The sequence below is a fragment of the Brachyistius frenatus genome, unplaced genomic scaffold (assembly GCF_029030835.1).
Source record: "Brachyistius frenatus isolate BFR_SWC_R1_liver_20210118 unplaced genomic scaffold, ASM2903083v1 Contig_200, whole genome shotgun sequence".
Lineage (NCBI taxonomy): Eukaryota > Metazoa > Chordata > Actinopteri > Embiotocidae > Brachyistius > Brachyistius frenatus.
The window spans coordinates 86,515-110,142 of NW_027210799.1; the positions used below are offsets into that span (position 1 = coordinate 86,515).

Sequence of the window (23,628 nt, forward strand, 5' to 3'; positions counted from 1 at the left end):
TGCAATAATGAATGAAAAGAAGAAACTACATGAACCGAAGTGTTTTCATCTCCACCTGGAGCTGGTGTAGATCAACAAGCTGTTAGCACAGAAATAACATGATTAGATATATAAATATATTATATGCACACCTATTAATAAACTAGTATTTTAAATATAACTAATGTGTTTTTAAAACAAAGTTTTTCAGACTTTATGCAGCCGGACTGCAGCTAAAATATAAAGAAATAAAAAAATAAAAATAAAGTGGATGTTTTTAAGAAAGTGACCGTCCAAACTATTTCACAGAAGCTGCCGTGTAATATTTTAGCGTGTAGTTTTTAGGACCGATTATTTTTTATTATTTCCCCCCTCTCTCTCTACTTTTATTTTTTTACTAACACCGGAAGTCGTGTATTTAATTCCGGCTTGCTTGACGACTGGTGTGAAAAAGATGGCTGCTTCGGCGGCAACGGCGAGTTCTTCCCCGGGTCCGGGTCCAAATTACGCCGTGATTTGCTCGTTCCTGGAGCGGTACGGAGCGCTGTTGGACCTACCGGAGCTGACTTTCCCTCAGCTGGAGAGATATCTGCAGGACACGTCCTCAGGTGGGACAGAAACACCCCCCCTCCACCCCCCTCTGTCTCTCTCTCTCTCCTCCCCCCCCCCCCCTCCCTCCGCCACTGACGGGGAGGAGAGACATTAATGTGCTAGCGCGTTAGCAGCTAAGTGTTAGCCACTTGTGTGTTATTGTTGTTGTTGTTTTTTAAACCTTCTTGTTTACTTAAATTAAAGTTTACTTCGCCCCGGAGTTTGCTGTTCGAAGTAAAAAAAAAAAAAAAAAAGGGGGGGGGTGATTTATCCGAGGTTCACTGTCACTTTTCTTTTAGCTTTTTGAATAATTTTTTTTTTTTTTTTTTTTTCCTTTATCCGCCGTTAAAAAAAACAACAACAACAACAACACGGGACGGCGGTGTCTCCGAGGCGGTAACCATGGTGACGGCTAAGCGCCCGAGGACGCGCCGTGGGGAGTTTTTGATAAATCGTCGGTTCGCGTGAAAACGGACACGCGGATTTGTGCACTTTTATTTACAGTTAAAATATTTCGCCGTGGAAGTGGAAGCGGGTCGTTTCAGCGTCCGTTAACGAGCCCCGCGACGGCGACCACATCCGGCCCGGGCTTTCAAAATAAAACAAAACAAAACAACAAAAAACACGCAAACCCTGCTACTCCTAACTTCTTTATTATCGTCTGAATCTGGTTTTTGTTGTTGTTGTTGTTGTTGTTTTTTAAAACTATTAAATGCAACCTCGTTTTAAATCCCGCACGCAACGCAGTGAAACTCTCAGCCTGCGTCGAATTAAAATAAATAAATAAAATCGTTCCACTTCCGCTTTTTCTGCTTGTTTGCCGGTGACTTGACCTTTTTTCCTCCTCCAGCTGCGTTGATGTGCGCATGCGCCCCGCTGTCCGAAAGTGTTCCTGATCGAGTGCGTTAATTTCCGCCTCACATTAACATGTGCTGTCACCTCGTGTGTTGTGAACGCCAACATCATTTATTTTGGGTAATCGAGCCTTCCAGCAGGCGTCAATTTCAAACGTTTAATCTTTTATTTTCTGCAGGGACTTCTACAGATTTGTGACGTGTATTTGTTATTATTATTATTATTATTATTATTATTATTATGGGACACAATGTCAGCCCCCTCTCGAATCATAATAACTGTTTTAAGGTAAATGGAACAGTTAAATTATAGGAGATGTTTGTGTATGTATGCTGATGATCTGGTTGCCAAACAAAAACATTAAATAATACATTTCATATTTCCAAGTTGTTGTTGTTTTTGAAGTTACAAACACTCTGGATCAGGATGTTATTGATTTAAAAACGTCTAATGAGTAGCAAACATATCTGCCTGCTATCTTTGTTCGTTGTGAAAAAAAAATTGTAGAGCTTCAATAATTAGTCTGTGGTCACCTTCAAAGTAAAAATTAAAAATATTTGCGGTTTCTAATTTCTTTAATGTGAGGATTTGTCGTTTTTCTTTGTCACCTGCGATAGTAATGGACATTTTAACTGTTTATTTAGACCAAATAAGACGATTAAAAACATATGTGGGAACTTCTATCAGGCATTTTTGAAGATTTTTTTTTTTGTGTGTGTACATAAATCAATGAATTATGTTTAACTATCGAGTACAGAAGCATCTCGTCGACAGGCGTTGATTCTGATATCTGTATCTCTCAAACTGCGCCTGACAGATTTAAACATCTTTTTTTTTTGTTGTATTTGATCTTTCCTCAGTTCCAAAGCTGCTCGTCGATCTTCACATCAAGTTGCTGAGGAAGATCGGCAAGTCGGTGTCGGCGGACCGATGGGAGAAGTATCTAGTCAAGGTAGACACGGCTCCCGTTTTGAAAAGACGTCAGCTGTGTTGGTCGGCGTTGTTGGAGTCGAGACGCTTTAATGATCCTTTTCGTTTTTCAGGTGTGTCAGGAGTTCAACGCGACGTGGGCGTGGGAGCTCGAGCAGAAAGGATACAAGGAGCTGACGGTGGAGTGCAAGACGGGGATACTTAAAGTGAGTGTTTGTTTTTGGATAACACTTCTGTTATAACGGCGGTCTGGTTCCTTCACCCGTCTTCATGTTGTTTCTTTTATTGGAGCCTCAAACAAAAGACTTTCAGGAGGAGAGAAACTTGTTTGCCTTGTGACAGAATTATTATTTATCTGCTATAAAGGGCTTTTTATTTACTGCCAGATGTGACATGTTTCCTCGATAAACATCTGGGCGCAGTTGTGGACTCGGACCTAAATTTCAGCAGCCACGTAAGGAAAATGATAAAAATCTAGTTGCATTAAGGCAAGAATCAAAAGTCAAAATAAAATACTGAAAAACTTGTTCATGAGTTTGTTTTCAGCAGGCGAGACTCGACTCCCCTAAATGATCTTTTGGCATAAATACATCCGGATCCGTCCGGTTGTCCCGGACCGGTTTCACCCGAGTTCCCAGAATCAGTCGATTTAGTTTTTGTGCTTCTCACCTGTGGAATAAACTTCCTGTTTACCTGAAGTCGTCTCAAACCGTCAGCTCATTTAAATGACAGGTTAAAAGAGTTTTTACTTCAGCTCACCAGGAATATTCAAACCACTTATTATTTACTTGTTTTAGCTTTTAAATGCACTTTTTACGGCTTTATTTTCAATGTGTTCCTCTGTGAAGCACTTCGAACTCTCTTGGAGTCTGACTTTGTGCTCCATAAATAAACGCTCCCGTCTCCTCTCTTCTGTCTCCAGCATCTGTGCGAGTGTCAGTTCGACGAAAACGTGAAGTTCAAAACCGCCATCAACGATGAAGACCCGGACAAAATGCGCCTGCAGCCGATCGGCCGGGACAAAGACGGACAGATGTACTGGTTTCAGCTGGACCAAGACGACAACGTGCGCGTCTACCTGGAGGAGCAGGACGACCTGGACGGGTCGTCGTGGAAATGCATCGTCAGGTGAGCGGACTAATGGAACGTATGAAATGAAAGTTGGATGACGATGATGATCCTCTCGGTGGAAGCTGTGTTATTTATTCTCGTTCTGTTCCTCCCCGCAGAGAAAGAAATGACTTGGCCGAGGTCGTCGCTCTGCTGAAGACGCAGATCGACCCCGAGCTGCTGAAGAAGAAAGACCAGGAACAGGAAAACAAACCCGACGGCGAAGGTCAGACTTTATAAACGGCTTCTTTATTGTTTATAAAGTTTTTACTTTTGTAATATTGTACGTTTTTAATTTTCAGTTCGGTTGGTCATCTTTTTTATCGTCATAAAGGCAAAAGACTGAAATGTTTTCACTTTAAATGGTTGTTTTATTTGAACTTTTTGAAATATAAAAGCTATAAACTCCCACACTTTACAACATATTTGTTTTGTTTGACTAGAAAGTGACTTTGATCAGCTCGTTTGAACCGCTGTTAAGTTTTCACACTGCAAGTACAGATGATTTTATCACCCGATATCTGGGCTCATTTTACACATGATCCAGCAAAAACTGATTTTCTTCTTTTATTTATTCGGTTATTGTTTCTGAATCCAGTCGTGACGACAACAATCCAAACTGTGAGCCGTCATCTGACCTTTTATTTCATATCTATGTGGCAGGTGACGCTAAAAAAACCGAAGACACATCTGATGAAGACAGCAAAGACTCCAGTAACAAGGCGGTCCCACCGAAGACGAAGGACAATGAAAAGCAGAACGACGACGTGAAATCGGAGTCCTCGGAGGCCAAATCTTCACTGAACGGCGTCGTCGAAGAAAAAATGGAGGCTGAGCTTAACTCGGAAAACATCAGCACGAAAGGTCAGAGCATCAAAGAAGAGCCGATGGAGGCGTCGGACACGAAATCCAGCACGAGCGAACCGACGCCGGCCTCTGAGACGCCGTGTTTATCAGTGAAGGCGGAGAAAGGAGACGAGATCAAGAAGAGCGGCGGAGACGAGATCGAGAAGAGCGGCGGAGACGAAGTCAAGAAAAGTGGAGACGAGATTGAGAAAAGCGCCGGAGACGAGATCGAGGAGAGCGCCGGAGACGAGATCAAGAAGAGCGCCGGAGACGAGGTCAAGAAAAGCGGAGACAACATTGAGAAGAGCGCCGGAGACGAGGTTAAGAAGAGCGCCGGAGACGAGGTCAAGAAGAGCGCCGGAGACGAGGTCAAGAAGAGCGCCGGAGACGAGGTCAAGAAGACCAGCGGAGACGAGGTCAAGAAGAGCGCCGGAGACGAGGTCAAGAAAACCAGCGGAGACGAGGTCAAGAAGAGCGCCGGAGACGGGGTCAAGAAGACCAGCGGAGACGAGGTCAAGAAGACCGGCGGAGACGAGGTCAAGAACAGCGCCGGAGACGGGGTCAAGAAGACCGGCGGAGACGAGGTCAAGAAGACCGGCGGAGACGAGGTCAAGAAGAGCGCCGGAGACGGGGTCAAGAAGACCGGCGGAGACGAGGTCAAGAAGACCGGCGGAGACGAGGTCAAGAAGAGCGCCGGAGACGGGGTCAAGAAGACCGGCGGAGACGAGATCCAGCAGGCGATGAAGAACGACCAACAGGCGAAGATCCCGCTGAAGAAAAGAGGCATGAAGTTCAGCGAGGACTTTGAAAAAAGCAGCGCTGTTATCGTTCAGAAACCGTCTGTTTCTAACCTGAAGGAGGCTCCGAAATCTTCGTCGACTCCTGAGCAGGCAAAGAAAGCTCCGAGCGTGAACGATCACGTCAACGGCGAAGTTCAGGAGGCGTCACCAAAAGACGCCGTCGGCAAGGAGCAGCAGAGCCGAGCGGCTGCAGGTAAATCTGGAGACGCCAGAGAAAAGGACGCTCCGGCCGCAGACCAGGACGCCGTCAAAGACAAAAAGGACAAAGATCGCAGCGCGGAGAAAGTCTCGTCACAACCAACCGACCCGGAGAAGAAAACTCTCCGTTTGAAGGAAGAAAAGGAAACAGAAAAGAGTGAAGCGCACGAGTCTCCTCCGCCGCCGAAGGAACCGCCGCCTTTACCTGAACACGTAAATAATGCACCAGAGAAATCCTCTAATCATGAAGAGCAAGAAAAAACGAAAGAATCCAAACCAGCAGAGATGGAAAAGGAGTCGCGAACAGAGAACGAGGAAATCGCATCAAAGGAAAGCGATAAAACATTAAAAAGCGACGAGTCCGAGAACCTGAAGTCAAATCATGAAGTCACGTCCAAAGAAGCCGAATCGAAGGAGACAGAAAAATCAGAGGAGAACGCCGACTGTGCGGAAACGGACACGACGGAGTCGAGCCGGACGACGGAGGCAAAGAAGTCGGTCGCAGAAACGAGCGACGCTAAAGAAACGGAGACGTCCGAGGCGACCGTAGAGAAGTCCGACAAGGAGAAAGAAGAAGGCGTCAAAACGACGGAGAAAGATCGTCCGGAGAAACCGGACTCCCAAAACGCAGCGTCGCCGCCTGTCGTTAAAGAAGCCGACAAAACTTTAATCAGCGAGAAATCAGAGAAGAGCGCCGAGCGTCCAGCAGACAAATCACAATCACGTAAACCCGCCGAGGAGAGCGACGACGTCAAAGACGCAGAGATGACTCCCGAGAAAGACGAGACGAGGACGGAAAAGACAACCGTCGACTGCGAGCGTAGTTCAACACACGATGTCGCCGCGGTAACGGCCTCCAAGTCCGTTGAACGCGATCTGACGAAGACGCAAGAGGATGACAAGACTGAAGCACACGAGACGACAGAGGAAGCGTCTGAAGGAAGAGACAAGACGTCCGGGCCGGAGACGGCAGACGTCTCTGAAGAAACCGATAAGAAACCAGGAAGACAAAGGACGGAAGAGGAGGAGGAGAAGAGGAAGAAGAAGAGGAAGAAGTCTGAGGAAGAGGCGGGAAAGATGGAGGCAGAGCGTCCGTCGTCAGAGAAGAAAAAGAAAGAAGACGAGAAAAGTGAGCCGGACGATAAAAAAGTTTCTAAAGGAGACGAAGACGAATCCAGGACAGAAAAACTCTCAAAAACCGACGAGACGAAGGACGACGAACAAATTCAAAAGGAGATCGAACCCGCGACCGCAGCGGAAGAATCCGGACGCCACAATAAGAGCAAAGAGCCCGAATCTACGACCGAACCCGGAAAACATCCGAGTAAAGAAGCGGCCGCCGACCCGCCGGCGGAGACGGACGGTCGAAGCAAAAGCGACGAGTCGGCGGCGAAGACGGACGAGGTGGCGAACGGCGGCGACGCTCCGGCGGACGTCCCGGAGGCGCGCCTCCGACGGAGGAACCGGCGGCCGGCGCACCGGAGGAAAGCGGCGCTGCAGCGGGCCGAGCGGCGGCGAGCCGACTCCGACTCCGACACCAACACGGGGAGATCGCTGCGCCGGTCACCGAGGATCTCCAGGCCGACGCCGAAGGCGGTGGAGATCCACGACAAGAAGATGGAGAAGGCGCACGCCGCTCCGCCGCCTCCGAAGGACGACAAGGAGGAGAAAGAGGACGAGGAGGAGGAGGAGGAGGAAGAGGAAGAGGAGGAGGCGAAGGCCGTTGAGAAGAAGCCGAGAGAGAAGAAGGCGGATCAGGAGGGTCAAACCAAACCGAAGGTAAACAGACTAAATATCCGTCGACACGCTTCATCCGTCGTATTTGGACTTTTCTAACAAACCGTGTTGTTGTTGTTGTTGTTGTTTTTGTTGTTGTTGTTTTTAGGGGAGAAAGAGGCGGAAGGTTCGGTGGTCCAACACGCGGACGCGCCGCAAAAAGAAAGACTCGGAGGACGACAACAGCGACGAGGAGTCCAGCGAGGAGGAGGAGAGCGAGGAGGAGGACGACAGCGACGAAGACTACAAGGTGGAGCGCAGCAGGAAGAGGCGGAGCCGGAACCGGGAGAGGCGGAGCTCCGACTCCTCGACGTCCTCGGACGACGACCTGCCTCCCAACGACGACCCCTGCAAACACTGCGGCCTCCCGAATCACCCCGAACTGGTGAGCAGCTGACGACGTTCACCGGCTGTTTATATCAGAAGAAAAGGGAACAAACAACGTCGTTCTGAACCATCCGCGTTTTACTTCCTGGTTTGATCACGTTTCCTTCCTTCTTTTTTTTTTGTTTTTCGTGCTTCTAACACGTAAACGTCGACGAACGGTTTCTTCTTCTTTCTTTTTTTTTGTGTCCGTTTTGTGTTTATTGTTTTTATTTCCTGTTTTGTGCTGCAGACAAAGTCAACAAAGTTATTTTAGAACTATTACACGCATAGTTTGTGACGTGCCGGGGGGGCGGGGAGGGGGTTTATTTTGAAAATTTACCGGACGCGATGCGCTTTCCTGTCTGACTTCCTGCTCCGTTCAGCTTTCAGTCAAAACTGGACTTTTTGTTTTCTGCAAGTAAACACAGAACGGCTCCACCTGAACGGATCGCGTCGCCGTTAACCTCCGTCTTTGTCGTTTCCAGATCCTTCTGTGCGACTCGTGCGACAGCGGCTACCACACGGCCTGCCTGAGGCCGCCGCTCATGATCATCCCCGACGGAGAATGGTTCTGCCCGCCCTGCCAGCACGTACGTACCCGGCCGCGGCGCCGCACATCAAAACGTGTGACGAGACGCACGGGAACGCGGCTTCACGTGTTTTTGTGAATCCCTCTGCAGCTGCAGCTCTGCGACAAACTGGAGGAGCAGCTCCAAAACCTCGACGCCTCTCTGAAGAAGAAGGAGCGCGCCGAGAGGAGGTGAGACATCCGAGGCCGGGCTGTTTTTAGGAGCAGTTTGTTGGTCCCGACTTGGGGATCGTTTCCCTCCAACGAGTCTACGGATGAATCTGAGGGGTCTCCGAGCAGCGAAAGGGGGAAATTGTTTGTTGTTGCTTTTTTATTTGTTGTTTTTTTAATTTTTTTTGCACCTTTTCAAACCTCTTAAAGTTGTTTTTATAGGAAACGATGCGCTAAAGAAAACGATTTATTTTGATAAATCTCTCCACTTCCTGTAATCACAGCTTTTACTGTGAAATCACAGCTCCTTCGCAGTAAAAGTGTTGCATAAAGCCATTTGTTTTAACAACAAGTAGTAAAACAAATATTGCCTTTATTGATATTAAAATGAGGCTCTTTTAATGTGTCTTTATCTCCTCCAGGAAAGAGCGTCTGATTTACGTGGGCATCAGTTTGGAGAACATCATCACGCCCTCCGTAAGTACGCCGAGAGACGGACGGAGACGCGCTCGCTCGGCCCGCCGACGCCGCTGCCAACTAAACTCTGGTTCCTCCTGCAGGTGGAGGCGGAGGAGGAGAAGCCCGAGATCGTGATCAAGGAGAAGAAGGAGCCGAAGCGGAGTAAGAGCTGGGGTCGGAGGTCAACGAGGACGAAGAAGAACATCAGCTACAGGTTTGAGACGGCTGCATGTTCAGGCGACCAATCAGCAGACAGACAGAAACGGGACCGTGCCAACGAAAAGGGACTTTTATTTGTGTCTTGAACAAGATTTCGTTGTATGCTGATGAAATAAAAGCAGCTAAACAAATATAAAAATGCTTCTTTAGTCGGTCAAGTTTAGCTTTACTTGTGATTTATGCCAGTTAGCGTGTGATTGTTCTTCTGCCAACTTTTTACTACTTTACATTTTTGTTTCGTACATCCTATCGTTTCTTTTAGCTGAGCAGCACTCTGGAGAGATTTAGCTGTTCTCTGTAAGCAGACGTACAGTAGAAGCACGACGTGATTGAACATTTAATGAAATCAGATTCTTGTCCGGCTGATTCATGATCTCATTTTTTACAGATTTGATGAATTCGACGAGGCGATCGAGGAGGCCATTGAGGAAGACATCAAAGAAGCAGAAGGTGGAGGTGGGAGGACACGAGAGTTTATTATACTCTGAATTATTTAAAGCAATAAAATGACATTTTTGGGGGTAATTTTCCTGTTTTCTATATAGATTTGGTTCTCAGGATTGACACCACAAGCGCCTCTAAAGCTCATTTAACTTGTCATATCTTCTTTTAAAGTGTACAAGCTGGAAGAAATAGCTCATCTCATTGGTTATTGAGAAAAACCATCTGAAATATTTCTACCTATTTTCCCTTCCTTAAAAAAACAAAATGTTAAAATGTAGTTTTTTGTTTTTGTCAACAGTTGAAAAGATGGACGACTTTGTGACGCGATTCTAAATAAAGAGGAATATTTATTGAAAGAGCGTTACGTGTTTTTGTCCAGGAGCCGGTCGGGGTAAAGACATGGCCAACATCACCGGCCTCCGGGGGAAAGACATGTCCACCATCCTGCAGTCGGAGGAGGGGAAGGAGAACGGCCAGCCGCCTCGACCGAGCGTCGGCCAGCGCAGGAAGAAGCGCCGGCGACTCAACGACCTGGACAGCGACAGCACCGTGGACGAGGAGGAGAGCGAGGAGGAGTTCCGCATCAGCGAAAGGTATTTTCGTTTAACCTCCGAACCTCTGATGAGAAGAGTTCGCTTTTACCGGAGATCCGGAGAAACGTTTTGCGTCGTTTCGTTTCGCACGCAGCTCGGAAGAAGAGTTCGTCGTGTCGGGCAACGACACGGAAGCGGAGTCGGAGGCGGACGACAGCGACTTCGGGAAACATCGCACCTCCTCGCGGAGCAGGAAAGCACCGAAACGCAGACGGAGCTCCCGGAAGAGGCGGAGACCGAGAGGGTACTCGGACGATGAGGAAGAAGAGACGGACGAGGACGATGACGAAGACGAAATAGGTACGTTGGCTGCGGTGTTTTCCAGAGGAACTTCTTACTCCACTTCCTGTGGAACATTTTCTTCATCCATAAAACATTTGCTGCTTCTTCTTCTTCTTGTTCTTTTTTATTTATTTTTATTTAAACTTTTATAGCTCGCTGTCTTTAAAATGACAGTAAACTTTATTTACAGGAATCTCAAGTTTTCTTTTAACACTAAAGCGAGTTTTTTTTTTTTATCATGAATTAAGTCGAATTTAAAAAGCAGCACCACATACCGTCTTTTTTTAAATTCAAGTCTGCGAATATTCCGGTTGATTTAAATGTTGTTGTTTTTTTGTGTCCAGTGACCGAAGGCTCCAGTGAGTTCAGCGACAGCGACCTGGATATGAGCCGACGGCGGTCCCGGCGCAGCCAGAAGAAGCAGGTGAACTACTGCGAGACGTCCGAGTCCGAAGGCTCTCAGGCAGAAACCAACCGGGTCAAAATGAAGCCCAGACGACGCCAGGACAGCTCCAGCAGCTCCGGTCAGTCAGAAACACACACACACACACACACACACACACACACACACACACACACACACACACACACACACACACACACACACACACACACACACACACACACACACACACACACACACACACACACACACGATGTAACCTTTAACACCAAGAGCTGCTCCTTTTGTCTTCGGTACAGTCATCCAGTTATTTCACAAACTAGTTCTTTTGTTCGATCGCTGCTTCTGGAAAATCTTAATTGACCCAGTTGGAGGACGATTATGTCTTTTCAGCACCACGGACAGCGACACCTGATTTGAAGCGAATAAACGGCAGCTGCCGGAACGCTTGTTGTCCCGAGCGTGAATGTGGCTTCTTATAAAAGCCACAATTTGTTATTTAAGTCGTGTACGAGTCTGCAATTTTAAATTTGTTAGAAGAAAAATAAAATGATGTCTGTTTTCTGCGCATATCGAACACCTGCATGTGTGTATGGACAGAAAACGGAAAGTGTTAATGTACCAGGGAATGAAGTTATCGCCTGCAGGATAAATTTAGTTGGATCGTAATGTCACGCTGCTGAGTTTTAATCAGCCGTTTAGAGAACAAGAAGGACAGGAGGTTATTTTTCCGTCGCTCGTAGCAGCTGTGTTGGTGAATTTAAATGGAACAACAGGCCTCTAAAGTCGCCTCGTTTTTTTTTTTTCCAGCGAGTTCCTCCAGAGACTCCGAGGAGTCGTCGAGGGATCGGAGGCCGAAGAGGAGAGCCGACTCCTCCGAGGAAGATTCACGGCAGCGGCGCCGGCGTCTCGCGCTCAAACGCAGGAGAGCGTCCGAAGAGGACGACTCGGACGACGACTCGGACGAGTCCTCGGAGGAGGATCGACCCGTCCGCAAACGGGTGAACCGCATCGACTCGGACGATGACGACGAGGAGGAGGAGGCGGCGGCGAAGGAGGCGACGAAGGAGGAGGCGAAGGAGGAGACGGAGGAGGAGGCGAAGGAGGAGGAGAAGCCGGAGGAGAAGCCGAAGGAGAAGAAAGCGGAGGAGGAGGAGTCAAAGGGAACAAACCCATCGGACAGCAATGAGGCAGAGCTGCCGCCTACCAACGGACAGAGCCCCATAAAGAGGCCCGAGGGCAACATCAGCCGGCCCGCCGCCGCTCCTGCTCCTGCTCCTGCTCCTGCTCCCGCTCCTGCTCCCGCTCCCGCTCCGGGCCTCAGCCCACATCTGGAGCCGCCCAAAAACATCAGTGCCACGCCAGCCGCCGCCATAGCACCGAACGGTCTGGCGGGCCAGGAAATGCCGGCGCAGGAAGATGACGAAGACGACCTGTTAGGAGTCACAGACCTGGTGGACTACGTCTGCAATAACGAAGCGTTGTAAAAACAAAACGGTGTACTGTTTCTTTTTTTTGTGGTATTGTATTTTTATATTGCTTAACTTTATTATTATCATCTGCTCCTCCTCCTCCTCCTCCTCCTCCTCCTTTTTAGTCCCGGAGCTTGAGTCTCTACAGTCTCACCCACAGTAAGAACTGGATCGCTGCCACCAGTCTGACGCTGTGCGACCAATCAGGGCACCGACATCGTTTCTCCTTCGTCTGGTTGACCTGCGATCGGCCCGCCACCTCCAGCTCCACTGCCAAAAACCTTTCATGTTCCTCGAAACCATTTCACTTGTTCTTCTTTGTTTTTCTTTTCTTTCTTTTCTTTTAAATGATCACATCTAAAGTTGTTTTTTTTTTTACCGGAAATTCGGCACCAAAACTGTTGGAACTCGTTGAAGATTGTGTGTTTTGAACACTAAATGACTGAAAATTGAAAACATCATTCCATAATTGAGTTTTGGGGCATCTGGTGACATTTTATCCCGGAAAGGAAAAAGTTTCACGTGTTAAGAAAAGCGCTTACGAGAAGTTTGACACCTCTGAAGCGACAGCCATCAGCTAGTTAGCTTAGCTTAGCATTAAGAGTGATTTAACACTCTACAAGCTGCCAGACGGCTTTGCCGCGCTAACGCGAGCTAGCCGGTGTACCGAGGCGAGTTTCCGGATGCCGAGCTCAGTTTCGATATCCTATAATTTCTATTCTGTTCTTTTAAAATTATTATTATTTTTTTTTTAACCTTTAACGAATCAGAAATGCATCAATTGTGAGGTTTAATGAAAGCCGAGGCAATCATGAACTCTTTATTCGGACATTTTAACCGCTTTGTAAAACTCACGGATCCTTTATATCCCGTTTGTTACGTTAAGGCTGCTCATTTACAGTCCGTTAGCCGTTTCCGTTTCCTTTGCGCTAACCTCGGCTCAGCCGGCCGCTGGCTGGATCTTGTATTTATCGTACAGATGTGAGTTTTGCTTTAAGCTGACCTGCCTTCGTTGTTTTTGTTTTATTTCTTACAGCTTTAGATGAAACTTATTTATTCTGTTTGACGATCAGGTCTGCTTAGATCACGTATTCAAACACCCCAGCTGAGCTACATGCTGGAAAATGTATCCCGTTATTCCCAGTTTTGAACCCTTGATGTTCAGCCATCATGCGTGTATATATATATATATATATATATATATATATATACTACATCTATATATATATATATATATATATATATATATATATTCAACCCCTTCGCATCGTGTGAATGTTTGTGTCCAACCTTCGTTCCTCGGTCCTCTTTAACTTTTATTTTGTCTTTAGTTGAATCATAGAGTAGCTTTTGTATATTGTATACATATATAATTATTTTAACTATCTGTCATCAGCATCAGCGGCGAACTCTCCGTTTTTAGAGTTTGTTCCGGGAAACAAAATCAAAAGGTAAAAACTTCTCGTCCCTCCGAAGCTTCAGCTCGAGTCCAGCGTCGTCTTCTTATTTTTTACCTTGTGATTTGGTTTTTTTTGAATAACGATGTATTTTTTTTTTTGTATATCTAAACATTATTTGTTGTCGTCTCTTCGAGCGAAATGTAAAGTGTCTTATTATTATTTTTTTGTACATTGTTTGTCATAGAAAGTTCAAAAGCCTGCAGACGTTATTATTAATGAAAAATAACGCGCGGCTCAAAAACAAACCCTTTTTTTGTTGTTGTTTTTTCTGTTCTTTTTTTTTTCCTTCGTCTGTTTCCCCAAAATCTTCCTGCGTACAAAACCAACGAGTGTTGACATCCTCCGTTTTCATAATCTTGAGCTCACGTTCGGGTTAAACAAATTTGACGTCAACCCAGATTAAGATTGTGAAAATGAAAGCGTATTAATAATTTGTCGGGATGCAACTTTTTTGTTGTTTATTTTAAACCGGGGAAGAGACCGAAACAGAAAAACAAACCAATGACTTCACTGACCTCTGCTGGAACCAGTCTGTGTGTATATCTGTAGTTTTTGCTGTAATATATTTAGAGGCATTTTTTTAATCTTGAAAAAATATATTGGGCAATTCTTTGGGATTGCATGAGTTTCTAATAGTTTTCTTTTTTTTTTTTTGTAGGGGAAACGATATCGGCACAACAGTGTTTTTTTGTAACAAAATCCGAAAACCTCGGGCATGTTTTACAGGACGTCCGTCATCTCCTGAACCCGTTGCTTATTAGCGCCGAAGGACTTTCGGCGCGGACGCCGCGGGACGCCTCGTCGTCTTCACCGGTGCGAATGAGGCGCGTCGCGGAAGCTCGGGGAGAAACGGGACCTCGTCGTCGTGGAAACTAAAATCTTCGAACGGCTGCGATCTGATTTTAAAAGAGAGGAAACGAAGCCTGTTTGTAAAAATATTTTGTAAATTAGCCTCAGCATGGTCTTCAGAGGATAAACCACTCTATTTATCGTACCGTTTTTTGATACCGGCCCGCGGCCAAAAACACGACTTCCAAGACAGAAAAACCTTTTACGTGCTGCCTGCGGTTCACACGACGTACGCTGGGCTTCTATACACCATATTTAGCTTTTAGATTAGCTGGACAGAATATAGCAAAAAAAAAAAAAATGTATAAAAAAAAACAAAAAATACTAAAAACATCCCCCCGATTCTACAGATGTTCCAGAGGTTGTGTGTGCGCGTCTGTTCTGGCGGGTCGAGTCGGGAATGTGGACGTCCGTGTGCTGTATGTAAACCCCGTTTATATTCTCCGCAGAGATTAAAGGAGAATATTAATATGTCCCTCACGGTTATGAAATAACCAGTAGCACGACCCGCGTAGGAGCGACGAGGCCTGAAGCGAAAAGCCGGCGACGGGAGGAGGTTCAGGGAGGACGTCGGTGCCAATGACTGAAAGTGTTAACAGAGTTTTCCTATTTACCTCATGATGAATCTGGGAGGAACGACACCCTGTCCACTGTGTATAGATCCTAGTAGACTGGTTGTTGGTGTTTTGTCTGCTCCTTTAGTTTTTTTGTTTTTTTTTGTTAACTTTACTGTTATTTCTTATGAATTTGATCTTGTACATTTGTCATAATAAAATGGGTTTTAAGCCTCACGTCGGGAGTTCCCCGTTTCTTCTTTTTTTTTTTTTTTTGTGCGTCGCTATGCAGACGATGCGGTTGTCGGCTTCGTCCTTTTTGCGAGAAGTTGGCTCCGAGGTTCCTGCCCCGAGGAAAAGAATATAGGTAAGTAAACGGAGTAAGTATGAAATAAAAAATAATATTAAAATGGAAAAAGCAATTAAAAGCGTCGAATTTTCATATTTTAAAAACTCGACAGAAGTTTCTGGTCTAATTTGTGATACAAACTTTTAGTGCACCGTATTTATAAATCCTTCACTACTAAACCTCAGAAGAGACGGGAACATACTCAAAGAAATAAAAGCTGCTGAGCCGTTAATAGACTTCAAAACAAGTACAAAACCTTTTTTTTTTTTTTTTTTTTTAAATCAATCCTCAATTTAAAAAAACAACAACCAAATAATCGCCATCACGGCACTACCGGTACATACCGAAGAAATGCTTCTCGATTGATGCGCTCAAATTTGATGGTAATTCATTCAATAGTTGTTGAGATATTTTAGACCGAGTGACATTTGCATCTAAAAGTGGTCGTCTACCTCGACCTTTATTTTATGAACTGTAATAAACTCAACCTCCGTCGTAAACACTTCTGAAGCAACTCAGAGCTCGATAGATAGATGATAGATCGATAGATCGATCGATAGATCGATAGATAGATAGATAGATAGATAGATAGATAGATAGATAGATAGATAGATAGATAGATAGATAGGTAGGTACTTTTTAATCCTGCAAGGGGAAATCTTTTTGCTCCAGCAGCATTTATAGATCCAGGGCAAAGCAATAAAAATGTAAAAATGAACAATATATATAATAAAAATAGAATAATAGTAAATTAAACTAAACTAAACTAAATATAAACAGCAGCCAATGCAAATATTACACAGTTATACCTTCAACTCTGCTGGTATTGACAACATATCTCAGTTTAAGTGAGATCATGTTGTTTTTTTTCCAGTCAGTCCGCCAGCAGAGGTCGTCGGCTCATTAATGCAGCTGTTTTTACGAGCTCACCGAGAGATATAAAAAACAAAAAACAAAACAGCTCCTCGTGCATTCCTGTTAATCTGTCGGTGATACGCCGAGTGTTATCTCTGCCGAGAGGAGCTCTTATCCGGCCTTCGGTGGAGTCGGACGGTTGTTGAGGAGAGGTCACGTTGTGTAACAGATACCACGCGAGCTCCGCGGGCCGGCGGGGTTTTACAGGCTTTTTCTGTCCGGGATAATCCAAACATCAGCGAAGAGATTAACTGTCATTTGGCTCCGATTTTGTCGGGTTGAAGTGTTTTGATTTTAAGAAAAAAAAAATATGTATTTAAATCTGCGACATTTAGTTCAAAGAAAAATCCACTGGAGACAAAAACTCTCTGAGCCACACATAAATATTATTGTCCAAAGAGTATAACATATTTATATGTATCGTTCACACCAAAAAATGTGTTTTTTTAAAAAACGTAACTCGGCACACGTCGTTACGAAGGTCGAAGGTCACGGTGCTGCGCGTCGTTCACAGGAGCAGTCTCTAAACTTTTTTAAATCTGCGCTCGTATTTTTTAATATATCAAAAGAAAATTGAAAAGCTTACAAGTAAAAAAAAAAAATCAAAAAAATGAGGTGATGAAAGAACAAACTAAAAGTAGCTTTCCAAAGTTAAAGGTTTTTATATGGTGATGACGTCATAGTAGTTATGACACGACTTCTAACATGCGGTATAATGTTTTCCATGTTCACCATTTTAGTGGAGTTTGTCAAAATGGTTAAAATTGATCCTCTTGTAACCACGAATGTCGGCTGAAACCTTCTTTGCAGTCCGTTCGAGACTTAAAGACACTAACAAACTTTATAAACATAAGAAATGACAAACATACATTTTTGCAAATCGATGTTTTTAATCAAAATATCAGGAGATTATGAATGCGTTAAAATTGCAGCGCTGTAAAAAATCTGTTGTCTAAAAACATATTGCACATTTCTTTCAGAAACACAAATCATCATCATCATCATCATCCGGACTGTCGAGGTATTTCAGGATGTAAATGATTATTTATGAGCTTCATGACTGAATAAAAACTACAGATTTGACATCGAAAGAAATTCAGTAAAAAAATAAAATTATGCAGCCAAAACTGTAATAAACAGCCGCCAATGCAAATATCACACTGGTCTCTCGGCTGGTATCAACAATACAGTGAATTATCAGCTGGACTGACACACGTGGTCAAATGTAAATCTTTGGTCATCTTAAAAAAAATTTCCTACAACTGAAATCCAGTTTTCTTTACCCATATTTTGATCTCAAGTTGTAGTGAAAATACTTTGATTCGATTAAAAACACACATTAATGAAACTCAAATAAAACCCAACCACCAAATATTTGTTCACTTACCCTTCAAAACACTTTCATATTGTCTGTAATGTGAATTATATGGTTATAATATGGTTTTATGGCATTTTTGAAGCGCGTTGTTTGGCGACGGCAGCGGCGAGCCTCAATTCAACAGCTTACAGTCACCGTGACGATATAATGTTGTGCTTCTCCACATTAAAACATTTGGTCAAAATTATTTTAAGTTCCCAACATGCTTTTGGGCACGTAAACAGGAAGGAGAACGGGTAAAAGGGTAAACAATTTAAACTACAGTTCAACCTGAAGACCAGAACTTTCAAATCACTGAATAATTCACGTTTGTGCCTCTTTGTGAAACATATTTTTGCCGACTGACTGAAGCAAACTTCGACCTTCGGTCGGACCTGAGCGGTTTCAGACTCCTTCTTCCCGCTGCCTTCTTTAGAAATCTGATTACAGTCGTGCGATCTATTCGATCTGGACACGTGGACTAAGAGCAGAAGCGGCCTTTCCCGCCTCACTGGGTCTTCTGTTTCCGGGCCGCGGGGACGCCGTCCGGCCCGACGCTGCTCTTCCCCGACAGGAAGGGGAGGAGCTTCTCCAACAGCAGCATGCAGCTCGTCACGCCTGCAGACACGCGGGGGGGGGTTTATTTCTGAGGTGTGTCGGGTACGAGGCGTTTAAACAAGCAGTGCGTGTCGACAAAAGAAATGAAAGCCGGTTTGGAGGCGTCACGGCAGAAAGATTAGGCGGTAAATACAATAAATGTTATAAAACAGTATCTGTTCGACTGATAATATTCCCATTAGAGTCGTTATAACCAGACAAGGCCGGAGCTACGCCTCGTTTACTTTATTAATATTCAGTACATATGAACATGTTCAATTTTTATTTTTACTGATGTATATTTTTACATATTCGAAGTTAATCTATGATTTAATATGAATTAAGTGTTATTTGACCTCAATAAATCCCGACCAAAGGAAAAACGCAATGTAAAACTTGAAAGTTTATTATATTTCTATAATGAATTAAGCTGATTAAATGGTTCTAGATGGACTCTATTTGGTTTGTAAACACCATAAATATAAATAAATATATATATAAATATATATATATATAGTAGCTGCAGCCCTTCGAGTCAGCTCCTGTGTTCTTGTTTGACATTGGAGTAAACAGTGAGATGAGAGGATCAACACCAGTCTGGAGGCTGCGAGTTAAATATGAAGCTGAAAGATTAGCTGACTGGAGTGGGGGGTGCGATGACAACAACAACAACAACAACAACAACAACAACAACAACCAGCCCTGCTCCGTCCGCTCCTCACCTAGCACCGGTCCCAGCCAGTACACGAAGCAGTACTCCAGGTAGGTGTGGCCCCTGCAGGGGAACTGGACGGAGAAGGCGAGGACGGGGTTGAAGAAGGCTCCTGAGACGCTCCCACCTGAGACCAAACACACCCAACAGCTGATTCTCTTCACACTGACACAAAGACACTTTACTGCTCCTTAAACTCTCCCTGCAGACTGCATGCAGCATCTCAAATGTACATATTTGATTTAAAAAAAAAAAAAAAAAGAAGTTTGTAATAGTAAAATAAATGTCTTTGGGTTTTGAGCTGCTGGTTGGACAAAACGATCCATCTGAGGATTATAACCTGAGTTTTTTTTTCACTATTTTCTCACATTTTATGGAGCAAATAATGACGTGATTCTTCCAAGAAAATAAATGTCCGATAATAAAAGTTTGATTTCATTTGACATGTTTGACTTCCTGCAGTACCCCCCCCCCCCCCCCACCTGTGTAAACAGCAGAGGTGATGACAGCAGCCACGAAGTGAACCCGGAGCTTCTCGTCCAGCTCGCGCGCGTACATGGCCGCAGCTTGCACCGTGAAGGCGCAGACCAGCTCCACGACCGCGGCCTCCAACACGGTGCCGCCGAGGGAGTCGAGGCACCTGAACCCGAAGCTCCGGTGCCGGACGTGGACGTCGGACAGACCCAGAGACCACACGGAGGCGGCGAAAGTTCGCGCCGCGACCGCCGCTCCGAACTGGCAGGCGACGACGGCGCCGGCCGCCCCGACGCTGCTGGTCCCGCGGCAAACGCTCCCCAGAGCCCCGTAGAAGTTGCACGCCGCTCCCCGGAATGTCAACGAGTGGATGACCGTCACGGTGTAGGTGAGGGCCAGGCTGACCGGCAGCCCGAGCCGCGCCGTCTCACCCAGCAGGACGAGCTCGTGCGTGCAGCTGCAGAGCTGGAAGGTGGACGCCGCTTCCAACAGGTAAATCCGGTAAGCTGCGGGGAGGAGGCGCGCCGCCGCCCGGCGGGTCGCCTCGCTGAGGAGCACCGCAGCGCCCAACACCGCCACGGAAACCCACAGGTCGGTCATCTCCCCGGTCGCTCCTCGCGATAAGGGCAACTTTATCTCCCGTCAAAGTCCAGTTGATTCGCGCTGCCGCGGCCGCGTCAAACCGCTCACTCTGAAACAGGAAGCGGCGCGGCGCAGCCTTCAAAGTAAAAGCGCAGGCAAGAGTCGCTCGAGGTAACAGCTCTCCAGGTCAAAAGATTTGGCTTTCCTAAATAAACAACAAACAAAAAAATAAATAAATAAATAAATAAAAAGAAGAAATCACGTACTCGGTGGTGTATTTAAAAAAAAAATTTTTTTTTGTTTTTTTTGTTTTTAATGAATGTGAGATTTGAAGAGAAAGAATAAAAAACGAGATTAAAAACTGAACAGAGGTGGAAAAATAATAATCTACAAGACTGGGACATTATTTCTAAGAGATCTTGCTATTGACTTCAATTTAACAAAATGAGCCTCACAAACAAAATAACAACAAATAGGCTAGATCTAAAACTCTGGCCTCGGCAGAACCGGGATGTTATAGTGCAACACGTTTAGCGGTATGAATATTTGTCCTTTCGGATAAAGCGGTTCTCAGGTCATTGTGCTCAGCTAAGATAAATTGTCCTTGTTGTTGTAGACTCATAATACTGAATCTTTCTTACCTCGTGTCTTTTTTTAGTGACTAAAGTCAATAAGTTGCAACAGTTCGTAAATCAGGTTTTATTTTGGAGGATGAAACCGGAAATGAGGGTAAATATTTTGAAGCTGCTTTGGCACTTGACCTCGTTTTGGGGGGCAGAGCCCAAACCTGGGGAGCGACTGGCTTGACTGGTAAAAAAAAAAAATGCTGCTGTTGCACAACTTTTCAAAGAAGACGGTCCAGTAGGGGGCGCGATGTTCACAGCAGCACATTTTATTTATCACATTTTATTTATCAACAGTCCAGATTCCTCTCGGAGTCCAGCAGTGTGTCACTCTGTGTGCATTGTTGTCTTTGTTTGCTGTTTGTCTGATACGGAATTTCCTGTTTGTGCAGAATTGCTGGTATTTGCAAGTATATTTGGGCAAATCTGTCCTGCAGCTGCAGCTTCTCCCTGGAACTGGATAAAGATGGAAACTGGATAAAGATGTAAACTGGATAAAGATGTAAACTGGATAAATATGGAAACTGGATAAAGATGTAAACTGGATAAAGATGTAAACGGAATAAAGATGGATAAAGATGTAAACTGAATATCTAGAAAACTCAAGAGACTCTCAATCCAAATCGATTAACTTCCAGCCTCACGTTTTGATATTGAAAGTACATGGTGCAGTTCTTGTCTGCCATGATTGTGGATGTTTAAAAAAAAATCGTAGTTTTCTTTCTTTATTCCTCTGCTGGTGACCTTTGAACTTTGGCAGAGCTGCTGACGTTGCAAAAAAACAAACAAACCTACGTCTTTATTAATTGCGGCATTTCCTGACTTGTGTATTTAGCGCCTTTCTGCAAACCACATTTCCTAAAAAATTTTGGGCTCTGAATAAATTGCAACTATGCAATTATACAATATAATTTTACAATTATTATTATCTGAGCAAAACAAAAAAACAACCCAACATGGTTCCTGCTGCTGACACCTGATAACGGTGACAGGTGTAAAACTCACCTGCTGACGTCACGGTGGTTGCGTCACTGTGGCAACACGTGGCAGCGGGTGGTACAGAGGTGCAGGGCATCAACAGGACTCCGTGTAAAGCAGTAAAGATATAACTATCTATCAACTCCCGCTTTAATTTAAAAAAAATAAAATCTGAATTTGAGTTTAAAGCTTATTTTTCCAATACAATTTGTATTTATTTTGCATAAAGGGCAACAGATTCAGGAAATTCTATTTTCTTTTTGTTTCTTAAATGTCCTCTACATTATAATTTGCCAGATAAAATGGGGGGAATAAAGGCTCAGAGGATTTAAAAGGGTTTAAAAACCTAAAATCCTGTGTTGTATATTTTGGGGTAAAGCATTTTTGCTTCCGGTTTCCGTGTGGAACTCCGACGTGACTTCACCATCCGAGGCCACCTGCTCTCTCAGCGATAACCGAGGGAGAGCTGCGCACTGCGGCTTCTTCGCCGCCGTTCACCGGGAGGCAGAACCGGCCTGGAGGTAGGACAGCTAGCGTCACATGTTGATCCTACAATAATAGAATAAAATGAACGCTGTTTTTGCATCGACGTGTTTTTCGTGATGATCATTCAGGCTTGAACTCTGTGTCTCGTTAAGGTCCCGTTCTTTGTTTTATGGAGAGTGGATGACCAAGACTGCATTATGAAAATCAGTCATTTTAAAATGATCACGCTCTCTGGCAAAAGCACATAACGGAAATGTACACGATGAACAGTGTTTAGCATTAATTAGACGCCAGGCTTCAATTCGGCTCAGTTGCAACAGAGGAATGAAGGCGCAAACTGGATGTACAAAGTGAGAATGCAACATAAGTTTGACGCTCATATACGTGAAGAATTTACCAACATAATGTCAGGTTGCTCGTCTTTAGTTTTGTGCTTTTCATGCCGTTTTTGCAAAGCAACGTGTGTTGGATTATTGATTTAAAAGTCGGCAGGTTTTTTTTTGTTTTTTTTTCAGCCTTTGAACACCTTTTATTGCAAGGTGTGACACTACAGGTAGCTTTGTTTTTCTCACCCTGCCAACACCTCTGGTACACAAGAATCCAATTAACACTTGACAGAGTTGGTGTTATTTTTTAACTGCTGTTTCACCGGTGATGAGCTTGTATGTAAACTGGTATTATATAAGTCGTGTTTATGATGCATAGCAGGTGTCATCATGGAGGACTGGAGATAAACAGGATCTAGTATAGAAAATCACAATATTCCTCATTTATGTCATCATATAATTTGTACAAAGTAAATAATCACAAGTTAATTGCATTATAAAATAGGGCTGCAACTAATGCTTATTTGCATTATAAATTAATTTGGAGATCATTTTCTATTTCTTTAATATTTTTAAAGTTGTTTGGTCTTTAAAATCTCAGAAAATGGTAAAAAAAATGTTTCCTAAAACCCAGAGTGCACCCTGAAATGTTCCATTCTGTCCTGACAACCAGTCAAAAACCCCAAAATATTCAGTTTCTTATCATGGAGGAAAAAACAAACCATAAAATCCTCACATTTGAGAAGCTGAAATCAGAAAATGTTAACAGTTTTGTTTAATAAACCACTTTAAAAAAAAAAGAATTGATTATCAAAAGAGTTGGTGATTAGTTGCCTGTCGATCAATTTATTGATGAATCGACTACCTGAGCTGTCCTTTGTCCTCCAGCAGAGATAATGAGTTGCACAAGAGCTGTCATATCTGAAGAGGGCTGACAGTAAAGGACAAAACAAGCTGCTGAGGACTGAGCGCAACCGTAACTCGACCTCTCTTGGAACTGCAGCTGGAAAACTTCAGATCATCTTCTGTATAAAAGAACCAAAACAAGCTGTAAAAACAGTCGACAGAAGCAGAGCTTTGCCTCCGTTAAACCGAGTTTGGACAGATTTCCTTCTGACATTTGGAAACTGAGGTCGACTGTTGTAAAGAATCCAAGAACAATTTATTCTAAACCTTTCATTTGATGTTGATTTATTTCTCTTGACATGATTTGTGTAGAAATCAAGCACAGAAATATGATGCGGAGCAGTCAGAACTCACAGATTGACTCATTCATACGATGTGACTTGTGATTTCTGTATTTC

General features: G+C 44.4%; 2 protein-coding genes across 2 annotated transcripts; one reads left to right on the plus strand and one right to left on the minus strand.

Annotated features, from left to right (window-relative positions):
* Nucleotides 1–432: 432 nt before the first annotated feature.
* On the plus strand, nt 433–12,674 carry rsf1b.1 (remodeling and spacing factor 1b, tandem duplicate 1). The gene is made up of 16 exons (XM_069718803.1): nt 433–587; nt 2,286–2,377; nt 2,469–2,561; nt 3,278–3,483; nt 3,585–3,691; nt 4,129–7,088; nt 7,195–7,470; nt 7,937–8,041; nt 8,132–8,211; nt 8,613–8,667; nt 8,751–8,863; nt 9,257–9,324; nt 9,692–9,905; nt 10,000–10,205; nt 10,532–10,711; nt 11,401–12,674. The coding sequence occupies exons 1-16, from the start codon at nt 434–436 to the stop codon at nt 12,075–12,077; spliced, it is 5,586 nt and encodes a 1,861-aa protein (XP_069574904.1). The 5' UTR covers nt 433; the 3' UTR covers nt 12,078–12,674.
* A 5,250-nt stretch (nt 12,675–17,924) lies between these two features.
* LOC138632913 (aquaporin-11-like) lies at nt 17,925–19,929 on the minus strand. The gene is made up of 3 exons (XM_069718808.1): nt 19,338–19,929; nt 18,866–18,982; nt 17,925–18,164 (listed from the first exon to the last, which is right to left on the minus strand). Exons 1-3 carry the CDS (start codon nt 19,927–19,929, stop codon nt 18,055–18,057), a joined length of 819 nt encoding a protein of 272 aa, XP_069574909.1. The 3' UTR covers nt 17,925–18,054.
* Nucleotides 19,930–23,628: the final 3,699 nt, after the last annotated feature.

What these genes read in the sequence shown, in the direction of transcription:
- rsf1b.1 (XM_069718803.1), top strand. Translation starts at nt 434, where the DNA reads ATGGCTGCTTCGGCGGCAACGGCGAGTTCTTCCCCGGGTCCGGGTCCA. An exon ending in CAAAGAAGCAGAAGGTGGAG is followed by an intron (nt 9,325 to 9,691) that starts GTGGGAGGACAC and finishes GTTTTTGTCCAG; the next exon opens with GAGCCGGTCGGGGTAAAGAC. An exon ending in GAGTTCCGCATCAGCGAAAG is followed by an intron (nt 9,906 to 9,999) that starts GTATTTTCGTTT and finishes TTTCGCACGCAG; the next exon opens with CTCGGAAGAAGAGTTCGTCG.
- LOC138632913 (XM_069718808.1), bottom strand. Translation starts at nt 19,929, where the DNA reads ATGACCGACCTGTGGGTTTCCGTGGCGGTGTTGGGCGCTGCGGTGCTC. An exon ending in CACCTCTGCTGTTTACACAG is followed by an intron (nt 18,983 to 19,337) that starts GTGGGGGGGGGG and finishes GTTTGGTCTCAG; the next exon opens with GTGGGAGCGTCTCAGGAGCC. An exon ending in CTGGCTGGGACCGGTGCTAG is followed by an intron (nt 18,165 to 18,865) that starts GTGAGGAGCGGA and finishes GCGTGTCTGCAG; the next exon opens with GCGTGACGAGCTGCATGCTG.